We start from the raw sequence: 14,621 nt of genomic DNA, 5'->3' as shown, positions 1-14,621 counted from the left end.
GTTGGAGGTCGTGCCGCATGTCGTTGAACTCAGCTCGTCGAGATCTTTCTATTGACACCGGTGGTGTCAAAAATGGAGGTCGGAATCTTAACTTGAGTATTTGGCCATTGATGGTTTGTGTGAGAGAGAACGTGAGAGGAGAGAGAGAATGAGCGAGAATAAGAGAAAGAAAGTGTAAGAACCCTAAAAATTTCACTATATAAAGTATCTGATTAAGGTAAGATTACGTGCCTGATCTTATCCTCAATTATTTCTTCTAAACAGATTAAATTTATACTGATTAGAGGTAATTAGTTTAGCTCACGTAAGTTAATCTACTACTTACAGTCCAATATTAATTTCTGAATAATTCAATATTGTTTTATATTCTTACTCGCGTAATATTTCAAACTGTTTCAAGTCTTGAAATTAATTTTAGACTGAACAAATTCTAAATTTTAATTTTCTGTATTCTATCCCGAGAATGACGTTTCTGACAGTGTCAACTCCCGAGCTCATATTGTATCCATCTACTATAGGTATTTATCTTGTGACTTTAACCTAACTGTTTGGCAATTAAGGATTTTTTTCTTCTTTTAAAATGTCAGTGCGTTTTTTTTATATGCCGCTAACATCGTGCTGTGCTTAGAGATTCTTGAAATTAAGATTCTCAAACTATACTTGTACTGAAAATTATTCTGCCTTAAAATACGGCGAGAATTTATCGATCGAATTTACTTGATCGAAACATGAACTTAACATGAAATTTGCTATAGAATTTAGGAATACATATATTAATTCCATAAATCCTCCATTCACAATATAACATAATATTTTCTAAGAAAATCCTTGGCTTAAAAATACATGAATTGTATTATTTAAGGTCTGAAATTTTCTCAGTCATTACATTGTTAGTTTTTATGTGTGTTTTTGTTCTTTTTTTGAAGGTTAGGTGAAAGTCTATGATTTGGAAGGTTTTGGATAACTTTTTGTGGAAAAAGACAGCAAACATAGCGCTTAGGCGCCAATTTGTAGCGTTGTGGCGCTTAGTTTTATGGAACCATGACATTTGGGCCGAATAGGTAGCGTTTTGGCGCCCATGATAGCGTTTTGGCGCCCATGATTCTGTACAGGCAGCGCTAGGAACTCAACGCCGCAGCGCTACGACGCGAGAAAAGACGCGTTTTGAAGGCCAATCGTGAGAAAACTTACCCGTTTTAACCCTAATGCTTGAAAACATATAAATAGATGATTCTAGGGCAATTAAAAGGAGCTTTTGGACTAGAGAGTGACGGCTGGCCTTTGAGAGGAGATTCAAGAAGAAAAAGGAGAATTGAGTACGGAGAAGAAGAACAGCAAAAATCCAGAGACGGAGATGCTTCAATTCAACTCCAAACTAGTTCTTTCTTTCCTTTCCAATGATTAAGACTTTGTTTATGAATTTATTTTGTTTAGAGATGAACTAATTTCTTTTTCTAGGGCTACGATGTAGCCGGATTATAAATGTTCAAATTCTCAATCTTCTTTTTAAGTAATTGATGTTTAATCCATATATGCTGAGTATTTCAATTTATTCTTAATGCTTGTGATTGTTTGGCCAACTATTACATGATTCTGTATTTGATTTGAGACTAGGAGGTGATAATTAAATAAGCTCTTAATTGAAATACCATGAGTTGTTCATAGGATATAGATATCTATGATGCTTGTGCAGTTCTTTTGAATTTCTTGCACTTAATAATTTTCAACAGGTTTAGAAGTCTGCCAGAGATGTAGATTTTACTTGTTGGATTAATATTATTGTTGCTTGAGAAAGAATAATAATTGCTTTAGAGAAATTGCTGTCAGTATATGATTGAATGTTAATTTTCTTGAATTATGGGAATTTGAACATGATTAATTTTGGTGAAATCGGAAACCCTAGAGTCTTAATCTATTGAATTTTCTTCCATTGCTTAGCATTGTTTAATTTATTTAATTGTTTTAGTTTTGCTTTACTTAATTTTATAAACTCTCTTTTCAAGTATTCAAATAAAATTGGGGTTAATACAATTTTGGTAATTAGTAAACAACAATCATCGTGGGACGATATTCTTATTCACTATTATATTACTTAATTGCGATAGCGTATACTTGCGTTACGATTTTTCACAACAAGTTTTTATCGCCGTTGTCGGGGATTGTTTTGTTTTTGCTAATATCGATACCAAATAACTCTAGTTTTACTTTGGATTTTATTTTCTTATTTATTTTCTTATTCTTGTTTTGTGTTCTACAAGGATTTACTCAACGTGCATGCGAAAGTTTGGGAGTAGTATTCTATTTCCTCTTGACTCAGAAATTGAGCGTACTTGTCGAAGAAATAGAAAAGAGAAGAGACAAACTGTCATTCAGTCGCAAGAAACTATGGTTGATCTTGAAAGGGCAATAAATGAGAACAACAACAATAATATACCACTGAACAATCCACTGGTGGTCAATCAGCCAATGGCTTTGTGAGATTATGCATTGCCACCAACCGGGGTTCAATCAGTGATCAGGAGGCCTGCTATTCAGGCGAATAATTTTGAATTGAAGCCGGTGATGTTGCAGATGATTCAAGCGATCCAATTTAATGGATTGCCTAATGAAGATCCTAATGCTCACATCATAAATTTTCTGGAGATTTGCGATACTGTTAAATACAATGGAGTTAATGATGAAGCTCTTTGCCTTCGTTTGTTTCATTTCTCTTTGAGAGATAAAGTAAAAAGTTGGTTGAACTCACTGCCGCCAAGACTTAGTTCAGAAGTTCCTTTCGAAGTTTTTCCCACCGGCTAAAACAGTGAAGATGCGCATCGAGATCAACAATTTTGCTCAATATGAAGGTGAAACTCTATATGAAGCATGGGAGAGATACAAGGAAATACTGAGAAGATGTCCTCATCATGGTCTACCTAAATGGATGCAAGTCCATAATTTCTATAATGGGTTGAGCGGCACTACAAGAACTCTGATTGATGCATCTGCAGGAGGAGCTTTAATGAAGAAAACCGAAGATGAAGCATATGAGTTGCTAGAAGATATGGCAACCAATAATTACCAGTGGCCTAGTGAAAGAAGCATACCAAAGAAGATAGCCGGAATACATGAGATAGATGCCATCACTAAACTCACGGCCCAAATTGCTTCTCTTTCCAAACAATTGCAAAATAATCATCTGACAGCCAATGCCATCCAAGCATCATCTCTAGTTTGTGAATTTTGTAATGGGCCTCATCAAGGTTCTAAATGTCAAGCTGACAACCCTTTTGCACAGGTACAAATGGAGTAGGCTCAATATGTGGGAAATTTTAATAGGCAATAGAACAATCCTTACTCCAACAGGTTTAATCAAGGATGGCGTAATCACCCAAACTTGTCTTGCAAAAACACTTAAAATGTGTTGCAGCCCGAATAAAGCAACCCACCACAAGAGGAGAAGGTGAATCTGGAAGATGCAATGGCTCAATTGGCTACCTCTCACATGCAATTTATGAATGAAACAAGGATAAATTTCCAGAATCAATCGGCTCAGATCAGAAGCTTAGAGGTGTAAATTGGTCAATTGGCTAACATGTTAAATGATCATCAACAAGGTAATTTGCCAAGTACAATGGTGGTGAATCCAATAGAGCAATGCAAGGCCATTACTTTGAGAAGTGGGAAATAATTAAATACACTCCCAGAGCCTAAGAAGTCTAGCAAAAGTAGTGAAGAGGCTTCGTCACCCAAAGATACTCAATCTTTGGAGAAGAGTGGTGAAATTCCTACAGCTTAACAACCTTTGCCGGTGGAGCTATCACGAAGGATCCCGTTTCCTCAACGCCTTCGGAAGAGTAAGCTTGATAAACAATTTCCAAAGTTTCTAGACATCTTTAAGAAATTGCACATAAACATCCCATTCGCCGAAGCTCTTGAACAAATACCGAGCTATGTGAAGTTTATGAAAGACATCCTGTTAAACAAGATGAAACTTGAGGATTATGAAACAGTTGCACTTACTGAAGAGTGCAGTGCCATCTTGCAAAGGAAGTTGCCTCAGAAGCTCAAAGATCCAGGGAGTTTTACCATCCCTTGTTCTATTGGAAATTCTATTTTTGAAAAGGCACTATGCGATTTAGGTGCAAGCATTAACTTAATGCCTTTGTCAATTTTCAAGAAACTTGGGCTAGGAGAAGCAAGCACAACTACGGTCTCATTACAATTGGCCGATCGCTCCATCAAACACCCGAGAGGAATTATTGAAGATGTACTCATCGAGGTTGATAAGTTTATATTTCCGGCCGATTTTATTGTCTTGGATATAGAAGAAGACGAGGAAATTCCCATTATTGGGAGACCATTTTTGGCAACCGGTTGGGCTCTCATTGATATACAAAAGGGTGAACTTCGCCTAAGAGTACAAGAGGAGGATTCAATGTATTTAGTGATAGTTGTTTTCGAATTGAAACGATTAACACCTTGGTAACTGAGCATCTTCGCCAACCTCAAGAGCCTTTGGAAGCTTGTCTAATTTATCCGGAAACTATTGCAATAGAAGATCATGAAGCTATGGAGTTTATGCACTGGATGGATTCTTTTGGACCTAACAATCGGAGGTACTTTGCAGTTTTGGGACGAGGCCCATCACGCCCTCTTCCATCAAGTGAGAAACCACATACGCTTATTGAGATGGATGAGTTCCGTAATGATGCATATGAGAAAGCCAAGATTTATAAGGAGCGAACTAAGGCTTGGCATGACAAACAAATGTCAAGAAAAGAGTTCAAGCCGGGCCAACAAGTGTTGCTCTATAATTCAAGATTGCACTTATTTCTAGGAAAACTTAAATCCAGATGGTCAGGGCCATTCACCGTGGTGAGAGTATTTCCCTATGGAGTAGTTGAAGTCACTCATGATGCGAAGGGAACATTCAAGGTCAACGGGCAACGTTTGAAGCCATATATTAATGGTGGATTTGATCAAAAGAAGACCACCATTCTCCTAAACTCACCATAAGAAGCAAGACGTCGGGCTGATGACGTTCAACTAAGCGCTTCTCGGGAGGCAACCTGAGCCTTCTAAAATCTTTTATTTATTATTATGATTATTTATTTTATTTTTAGTTTACTTATTGTGTTTTAAATTGATTGATAGGTTAATAAACAAGTTTGGGGGTTGCTCTAAGGATTTACAATAGAAATGAAGCTCAAGCAGGCATGAAAGCATGAATTTGGCAGCAGCAGTAGCGTTTAGGCACTCATCTGAGTGCTTTGGCACTAAAAATAGAGCCTTTAGGGCAAAAGTGACAGAGCATATAGCGCTTTGGCGCTACCATAGAGCGCCTTGGCGCTGCCTCCACAAAAAAAAAAAAAAAAAAAACCTTGCGACTTCTGCATCTCCTCTTGCACCCACTGAAGACACTGACTGACAACTACTCAAGGAAGTCCTCTACACTCTTGTTTTACTTTTCCATTGAGGACAATGTTAGTTTTAAGTTTGGGGGAGTTAACTATCTTATTTTATGTGATTTTATTCACACAAAAAAAAACTTGAGCTTTGGTTCGGCTTGTTTCGCCTCGGCCGATGATGAGACAACAATTGAACTTAACTATGGCTTCTGGGAGACAATGAATAATTTGATTGTTTAGGTGCTTGACTTGTTTGTTGGTTTTGCTCTACTTATGATTTTCTTGCATTGTTGAGCACATAACTAAGAGCACTTGGCCATTTTGTGAACTTAGAGAAAGTTTAAGTGAATTTCATGTTTCTTAAGATCTCACCGGACTCTAGAACTTGTTTGATTATCACTCGAGGCGAAATCTCATGCAATTTCTCACTAAGGAAATGATTTAGGCCATTTTTGGATCGTTTGAGCCATTTGAACTTACCCTGTTATAATAATATCCATAGTCACCTCTTTGAGCATGATTAAACTTTTCTTTGTCATCCACATTATTAGCTTAGCCTTTAAATAAATCCTATCATTCACCCTTTTCCCTTAAGCTTGTTGATTATTCTAGGATGCACGTTGAGTTGTGTTTGGAATTGGGAGGTGTATTGATATTTTTTATATTTTGTTTGATGTCTCCAATGAAATTCTGTATCTGTCGTATTAATCCAAAACAAAAAAACAAAAAAAAGGAAATAAAGAGTGGAGACAAGAATGCTGATGGCAAATGACGGATGTATTGGGATATTGAGTTAAGAGTTTTATAAGAGGATCCTAGAGTAATTGATGAGTTAGGAAATCTAAAGCCTCATTGATATCCTTTTATCCTACCTTAATCCCTAGCCATTCAATCCAAGCTTAATAAAGTCCTATTAATCCTTGGTGGTTTGTTGACCGACATTAGTGGAGAGTGATAAGACAAGCAAGCCTATGGAGTCTAAAAAATACTCTTCACTTAGAGATCTACCTCGATTCACTTAATTGCATAAACCCATATGATTTGCATTTGGGTATGTGTAATTGATAATTCACACACACACATAAGGAGTCTTAGGTGGGGGTGAGATTAGCATTCGAGTTGAAATTCTAAACTTTCGAAAAGTTTAAAGTCTTTCTTGAGCTGTAATTTATGTGAGATGTATGAGGTAATTTTTGTGAAACAACGCCGAATCAATACTCAAGCAAGGTTTCTTTTATTTATGTTTCATATTACTCGTATTTTTACTTTTTGTTTTTTTTTTTTTTTAGTTTTCTTTCTTTCATTTTTGTTTTGCTCGAGGACTAGCAAAATATTAAGTTTGGGGGTATTTGATGAGTGATTTTTACTCGCTCATTTAGTATCATTTTATACTTAATATCTAGTTAGTTTTTGAGGTTTTTGTTAGTTTTTATGTGTGTTTTCATTCTTTGTTTGAAGGTTAGGTGAAAGTCTATGATTTGGAAGGTTTTGGACAACTTTTTGTGGAAAAAGACAGCAAACATAGCGCTTAGGCACCAATTTGTAGCGTTGTGGCGCTCAGTTTTACGAAACCATGACATTTGGGCAGAATAGGTAGCGTTTTGGCACCCATGATAGCGTTTTGGCGCCCATGATTCTGTACAAGCAGCGCCGTAGCACTAGGAACTCAGCGCTGCGGCGTTACGACGCAAGAAAAGACGCGTTTTGAAGGCCAATCGTGAGAAAACTTACCCGTTTTGACCCTAATGATTGAAAACATATAAATAGATGATTCTAGGGCAATTAAAAGGAGCTTTTGGACTAGAGAGTGAGCTGGCCTTTGAGAGGAGATTCAAGAAGAAAAAAGAGAATTGAGTACGGAGAAGAAGAACGGCAAAAATCCGGAGACGGAGATATTTCAATTCAACTCCAAACTAGTTCTTTTTTTTCCTTTCTAATGATTAAGACTTTGTTTATGAATTTATTTTGTTTAGAGATGAACTAATTTCTTTTTCTTGGGCTATGATATAGCCGGATTATGAATGTTCAAATTCTCAATCTTCTTTTTAAGTAATTGATGTTTAATCCATATATGCTGAGTATTTCAATTTATTCTTAATGCTTGTGATTGTTTGGCCAACTATTACATGATTTTGTATTTGATTTGAGACTGAGAGGTGATAATTAAATAAGCTCTTAATTGAAATACCATGAGTTGTTCATAGGATAGAGATATCTATGATGCTTGTGCAGTTCTTTTGAATTTCTTGCACTTAATGATTTTCAACAGGTTTAGAAGTCTGACAGAGATGTAGCTTTTGGTTGTTGGATTAATATTATTGTTGCTTGAGAAAGAATAATAATTGCTTTAGAGAAATTGCTGTCAGTATAGGATTGAATGTTAATTTTCTCGAATTATGAGAATTTGAACATGATTAATTTTGGTGAAATCAGAAACCCTAGAGTCTTAATCTATTGAATTTTCTTCTATTGCTTAGCATTGTTTAATTTATTTAATTATTTTAGTTTTGCGTTACTTAATTTTATAAACTCTCTTTTCAAGCATTCAAATAAAATTGGGATTAATACAATTTCAGTAATTAGTAAACAACAATTCTCATGGGACGATATTCTTATTCACTATTATATTACTTGATTGTGATAGCGTATACTTGCGTTACGATTTTTCACAACACCGGTGGCGGGCATAATTTAACAAATTATTATCTAAAATCTAACAAATTATTATCTGTAATTTAACAGATTATTATCAAATGGTAGCCTATCAAAAAAAAAAAAATAGAACTCTAGAAGGATGTGCTTAAGGGTCAGTTTTTACAATTTTTTTCGTTTTTCTCACTTTGAAAGCTCTGTGTGAATCATAAAAATGTGTTCTTTGAACTTTTAAGTTTGTGATGATTTGGTCCCCAAATCAATTTTATAATAAAAATCTCCCTGAATCAAATTTTAATAGCAGCATCAGTCCTCTCCGTCATCATCTGCACGCTCTCTTGGCTCCTTTATTTATTTATTTATTTTTTTCCTCGGGAGGCTCTTATAGCATTTTTCACATGAAAAAAACTAGTGAAACCATGTACTCTGTTTGCTAGACAATGCTTTTCCCTTTCAGGCTATTTAAAAACATTACTTCATACAACTTTGAATGGGAACTCACAATTTGGACCAACATCCACTGCACTGCAAAATGTAATAAATTTAGAAACGTGGCGATTACAACTTGAAAATAGTAGGTAGGACATTACAAATTATTTGCTATAAGAAAACACCAATTCTGCAGCACACTTGAAGGAAAAACACAACTGCAATAATCACTCTTTTGGCCCTAATTGCATATTCAGGAAACTGTCTCCAATATAACTTGAACTCTTCTCTAAGACGGAAGCAATGGTGCTTTTGATTCATAACACGCCGCAAATCATGAACAATTATGGAAAGTGCAACATAAAATTAGATTAGTTTATATTAACAGTGAAATGTGTAAACAACTTTGTCCAAACTTTTGAGAGAGAAAAAGTAGTTACTTTCTAGCTTTTGATCATTCCCAGTAGGCTGGCCTTGTGTATTGTTGCCTTTACACAAACCCAATCTCCTACATCGCTTAAGAGCTTGAAATATGCGTATCTGATAGATTTGTTGAGGATCAGTGCACCACAGACTCCCCAAAATGCAAGTATGAAACCAAGTGCCATACTGATGTAAAATCCCCTGGTTAAAACCTCATCAACTTCTTCATGAGCTCCAGAAACAATGCTTTCATGTTCTTCATCTAGACATTTCTTCGGAAGCGGGTCTCCACAGAGCTCAGCATTCCCCATGTATGCACTGGAGTTGAGTGCCTATTGGAATCCTTCCAGACAAATTGTTGTTTGACAAGTCCAATGCATTTAGGCGATCTATGTCAGCGAGGCTTTGCCGAATTTCACCAACAAGATGGTTCCATGATAAATCAAGAGCTTCTAAAGATGTCAGGTGACCAATCTCTGAAGGGATTTGTCTACATAGACTGTTTCTTGATAAGTTTAGAGAAACCAAACCAATAAGTTGGGTGATTTCTCTTGGAATTTCTCCAATCAACCTGTTGCTTGACAGATCTATGTTTCCCAAAAAATAAAGTGTGCTCTTGAGTTCACTCATTTTTCCCTTCCACATTACGTGTTCTTTGACTTCATAATAACGGTAATCAATGGTTGATCTTGTCATTGCAGCAGAAATCCTGATACATTTTTGTTTAAGGACTAGTCCAGTAGTTGAAGATTTGACAAATGACATATACTCGATGGAATGCTCCCAGAGAAGTGATTGGATCGCAAGCTAAGAATGGTAAGCTTTTGCAAACTGTTTCCAATCCACGGCGGAATCAAACCCGACAATTTATTCCCTCCAACATCAATTACTATCAAATTTGTGCAGTTCTTCAAGGTTGTAGGTAATTCCCTACTAAAATAAGTGTTTGATAGTTGTAATACCCTCATTGTGGTCAAGGAACCAAGGAAGGATGAGATTTTTCCCGATAAGTTATTATTTGACAAAATAAGACTTCCTAAGCTTTGAAACTGCGACCAACAGTCAGGAACCTCCAACAATTTATTATACGAAACATCGAGATATCCCAAATTAGCAAGCCCTGTGACGTTACGTCTGAAATTTAGCTTTGAAAATCTATTCCAGGAAATATATAGGACAACTGCTTTGAACAAAAAAGAAGGCACCAGCCCTTCTAATTGATTTGAACTCAAATCAATGTCCCAAAAATTATTTTGAATCTCAAATGAACATGTTTCCAAATTCTTCTTTGATTCTGTTGTTTGAAAGATTCAAACATCTAATGCCATCACAACTAGTAAAACCTGCTAAAGAATCCCAAAACCATTTGCCAATAGTATAAGAGATTTGAGAACTAGAAATATCAAGTTTATAATAGTTCTTTTGAGTTTGAAGCCGTTTTGGGAACAGAGGGCCCAACTTGCAAGACGCAAGGAGTATGGATTGCAACTGAAATGGAGGAAGCCAATCATAATGGATGTCCAAAGTTAATGAGTTGAAAGATAGGTCCAAATAATATATAAGTGCAAAACATTTGAAAAGCCAGCTTCAGAAATGACACCTCCAAAAGAGTTTCTAGAAATATCGAAAATTTCTAGTTGTTTCAATCGTTGGAAGGCAGTTTGAGGGATATCACCACTAAGATTATTTGAACCCATTCTCAATGTACGTAACTTACTCTGGTTCCAAATGGATGTCGGGATTTGACCTTGCAGCATATTATGGCCAAGATCAAGGTACTCAAGGGCACTCATGTTCTCAATTTGGATCAACATATACTTCACTGCAAAATCTAATAAATTTAAAAAGGTGTTGATTACAACTTGAAAATAGTAGGCAAAATCACAAATAACATTACAATTTATTTGCTATAAACACCAATTCAGCAGCACACTTGAAGGAAGAACACAGCTGCAACAATCACACTCTTTTGGCTCCAATTGCATCTTCATACAAGAAACTGTCTCCCATATAACTTGTAGTCTTCTCTTGGACACATGCGATAGCGCTTTTGAGTCGTACTGTGGCGCAAATCAAGAAAAATTATCGAAAACGCAACACAAAATTAGATTAGTATATATTAAAAGTGATACAAGTAAACAACTTTGTGAAAACTTTTTAGAGAGAAAAAGTAGTTACCTTTTAGCTTTTGATCATTCTCAGTAGTTTGGCCTTGTGTACTGCTGCCATTACGTAAACCCAATCTCCGGCATCATTTAAGAGCTTGAAATATCCATATCTGAGAGATTTGTTGAAGATTAATGTACCACAGACTCCCCAGAATGCAATTATGAATCCAAGTGCCATACTAATGTAAAATCCCCTCGTTAAGAGCTCATCATCAGCTTCTTCATCAACAGCTCCAGAATCAGTCCTTTCAAGTTCTTCATCTTGACATTTCGTTGGAAGTGGGTCTCCACATAGCTCAGCATTCCCCATGTATGCATTGGGAAAGCTCTGGAGTTGAGTGCTTGTTGGAATCTTTCCAGACAAATTGTTGTTTGACAAGTCCAACGCATTTAGGCGGTCTATATGAGTGAGGCTCGGCGGAATTTGACCAACAAGGTGGTTCCTTGATAAATCAAGAGAATCTAAAGATGCCAACTGACCAATCTCCGAAGGGATTTGTCCACTTAAACTGTTTCTTGACAAGTTCAGAGACACCAATCCAACAACCTGAGTGATTTCACTCGGAATTTCTCCAATCAGCCTATTGCTTGACAGATCTATGCTTTTCAAAAAATCAAGAGTGCTAACAAGCTCAGTCAGTTTTCCCTTCCATTCTATTTGTACTTTGACTTTATTGTAACTATCGCGACCCTTTATATACGTTCCATATATCAGAGACCCAGGGAGATCAACAGTTCGTCTTGTCATTGCAGCTAAACTATTGATACATTTTGGTATTCTTCCTGTTATATCATTTGAAGACAAGTCCAGCAGTTGTAGATTTGAAAAATGACATATACTTGATGGAATGCTCCCAGAGAAGTTATTGGATCGCAAGTTAAGAATGGTAAGCTGTGGAAAACTGTTTTCCGTCCATGACGGGATTAGCCCCGATAATTTATTCCCTCCAACATCAATAACTATCAAATTTGTGCAGTTCTTCAAGGTTGTAGGTAATTCCCCATTAAAATTATTGTCTGTTAATTGTAATATGCCCAATGCGGTTAAGGAACCAATGGAGGATGGGATTTTTCCTGATAAGTTGTTATCTGTCAAAATCAGAGTTTCTAAGCTTTCAAACTGCGACCAACAATCAGGAAGCTCCCCAAACAATTGATTATATGACACATCCAGAAATCCCAAATTAGCAAACCCTGTGTCGTTACATCTAAAATCTAGCTTCGAAAATCTATTCCGGGAAATATATAGAGCAACCACATTGAGCAAAAAAGATGGCACCGGACCTTCTAACTGATTCGAACTCAAATCAATCTGCCAACTATAATTTTCAATCTCTAATGAAATGTTTCCGAATTCTCCTTTGATTTCATTGTTCGAAAGGTTTAAATAACTAGTATCATCCCAAATAATATCACCTGATAAAGGATCCCATAACCAATTGGGAATGGTATCCGAAATACCAGAATTAGAAATATCAAGTTGATAATAGTTCTTTTGAGTTTGAAGCCATTTTGGGAACAGAGGGCCCAACTTGCAGGATGCAAGCAGTATGTAATCCAACTGAAATGGAGGAACCCAATCAGGATGGATGTCCAAAGTTAATGAGTTGAAAGACAGATCCAAATATGTTAATTGAGAAAGATTTGAAAAACCAGCTTCAGAAATAACACCTCCGAGAGAGTTTCTAGAAATGTCTAAAATTTCTAGTTGTTTAAATTGTTGGAAAGCGGTTTGAGGGATATCACCACTAAGATTATTTGAACCCATTCTCAATGTACGTAACTTACTCCGGTTCCAAATGGAAGTTGGGATTTGACCATGCAGCAAATTATGGCCAAGATCAAGGTACTCAAGGGCACTCATGTTGTAAAAAATTTCCGGTATAGAGTCACTTAAGTCATTGAAACTTAGACCGAGGTATGTGAGGCCTACCATCTTGCCAAAAGATTCTGGTATAGATCCTTTTAACATGTTGTAGCGGAGATCGAGGTATGTCAGGTCTACCATCTTGCCAAGGGCTTCAGGAAAAGAACCTTCTAACCGGTTCTCTGAGAGATCGAGATGAACGAGGCTATTAAGGTTCAACAACCATGGGTATATAGAAGTAGAAAGACGATTCCACCGAAGATCAAGGAAAGCGACAGATCTCGAAGAATTGACAAAGGAAATAGATGAAGGATTGTTGCTGCTGATATTTGGAAGATGACAAGAATGTAACTGCAAGGTTGTTAGGCTAGAAAGTTGGCTAACTCTCTGCATCCAATCGCTCGCTGTGCTCAAGTTGGTACTAGACAAAACAAGGATTCTTAAAGAAGAAAGGTGAGAAGCACTTTCAAGGATTTTGGTTGTAACTAAATCATTATTGTCGCTAAGATCAAGAACCTCCAAGCTCGAAAGATTCGCAAACTGAGGAGGAATTTCTCCCATAAAAGAAGTAGAAGAGAGATTGAGGTATCTTAACTGGCTAAGACTACCTATAGAACTTGGGATGTGGTCTCTCCTACTGAAGCCAATGACACTGAGGTCCAAATAAGTCAGGTTTCGCAACTCAAACAATGAAGGACTGATCTTACCTTTCAAGTTATAATAACTCGTGCCAAAAGTCGACGGAGAAAGATCAAGGCTGATCACGTTACCGGACTTGTTGGAACATCGAATCCCGAGCCACTTGCAGCAGTCTCTTCTTTCCTCTTCATTTCCCCAAGAAGAAAGAAGATCATCAATGTCCTTCCGCGTTCCTTGAAGATCCTTCTTAATGTTGAGGAGTGCTTTCCTCTCCGCTTCCATGCATCTGATCTTTGGCTCTCCAGCTCTTGCTGATGTTGAAGTGTTGGATCCATGGGTACACACCAGGCAAACCGAAAGAACTAGAAACACCACAATCAATCTACCCATCACTGCAAATGAGCAGATTAAGAAGTTTTGATGAAAGGATTTCAAAAGTTTTTTTTTTTTTTTTTTTTGGCTGGCTGATAATTTGCTGCCCACCATTCTGTATTGCAGTTCTATTTATACATAGACCCGTTTTTATTTAGTATCTAATTTTTAGTAATTAGTAGTTATGTGATATTGAAAAGTTTTACATATGCATAACAATTTACTCCCCTCGTGTCTCCACTTCTGAATTTTAAATTAGTAATATACTTTTTTTCCACCCATTTATGGCAAATGATAAATTACATCTCAACGGGAAATCATGAAAATTTTCAATCATGTATTACCTTTCATTTTAGAAGCACCTCGACTTCTATGGGCCAATTTATATAATTATGTTTCTTTTTTCTTCTTTTTTTTTTTTTTTGCTCCCAATATGTTTGTAGTTAATTAGTTTACAATATGCAAAATATTGCAATTTTGTGATATAATGATCATTGTCGTAATCAACGGAATCGAACTACAAAAACTCTCAACGAACATGAGCATAAACAATATTGTAATTTTATGATAATGAAATATGATTAAAATTTTAAAAAGGTTGGCAACGTCTATAGACAGTATACAAATGTTTCATTATAATTGAAGATTGTTTTATGATAATGGCCAATGACCATATCATGA

The 14,621-nt window shown here is 36.4% G+C and overlaps 3 protein-coding genes and 1 non-coding gene across 4 annotated transcripts; 1 reads left to right on the top strand and 3 right to left on the bottom strand.

The window, feature by feature from the left end:
- Positions 1–2,809: 2,809 nt before the first annotated feature.
- Positions 2,810–2,913, bottom strand: LOC112090361. The gene has a single exon (XR_002901619.1). It is a non-coding gene; the product is annotated as a small nucleolar RNA R71 (small nucleolar RNA).
- Positions 2,914–4,551: 1,638 nt separating this feature from the next.
- Positions 4,552–4,998, top strand: LOC112090346. Its single transcript, XM_024161478.1, has one exon. The coding sequence runs from the start codon at positions 4,552–4,554 to the stop codon at positions 4,996–4,998; it is 447 nt and encodes a 148-aa protein (XP_024017246.1).
- A 3,916-nt stretch (positions 4,999–8,914) lies between these two features.
- On the bottom strand, positions 8,915–9,862 carry LOC112090345 (receptor-like protein EIX2). Its single transcript, XM_024161477.1, has 3 exons — positions 9,664–9,862; positions 9,304–9,481; positions 8,915–9,212 (listed from the first exon to the last, which is right to left on the bottom strand). The coding sequence occupies exons 1-3, from the start codon at positions 9,860–9,862 to the stop codon at positions 8,915–8,917; spliced, it is 675 nt and encodes a 224-aa protein (XP_024017245.1).
- An 847-nt stretch (positions 9,863–10,709) lies between these two features.
- LOC21411657 (receptor-like protein EIX2) lies at positions 10,710–14,061 on the bottom strand. The gene is made up of 2 exons (XM_024161418.1): positions 11,073–14,061; positions 10,710–10,954 (listed from the first exon to the last, which is right to left on the bottom strand). The coding sequence occupies exon 1, from the start codon at positions 14,052–14,054 to the stop codon at positions 11,076–11,078; it is 2,979 nt and encodes a 992-aa protein (XP_024017186.1). The 5' UTR covers positions 14,055–14,061; the 3' UTR covers positions 10,710–10,954; positions 11,073–11,075.
- Positions 14,062–14,621: the final 560 nt, after the last annotated feature.

The sequence above is a fragment of the Morus notabilis genome, unplaced genomic scaffold (genome assembly GCF_000414095.1).
Source record: "Morus notabilis unplaced genomic scaffold, ASM41409v2 Scaffold329, whole genome shotgun sequence".
Classification (NCBI taxonomy): Eukaryota; Viridiplantae; Streptophyta; class Magnoliopsida; order Rosales; family Moraceae; genus Morus; species Morus notabilis.
Note: the sequence above shows the minus strand (reverse complement) of the source record. Positions and strands in the feature narration are given on the sequence as shown.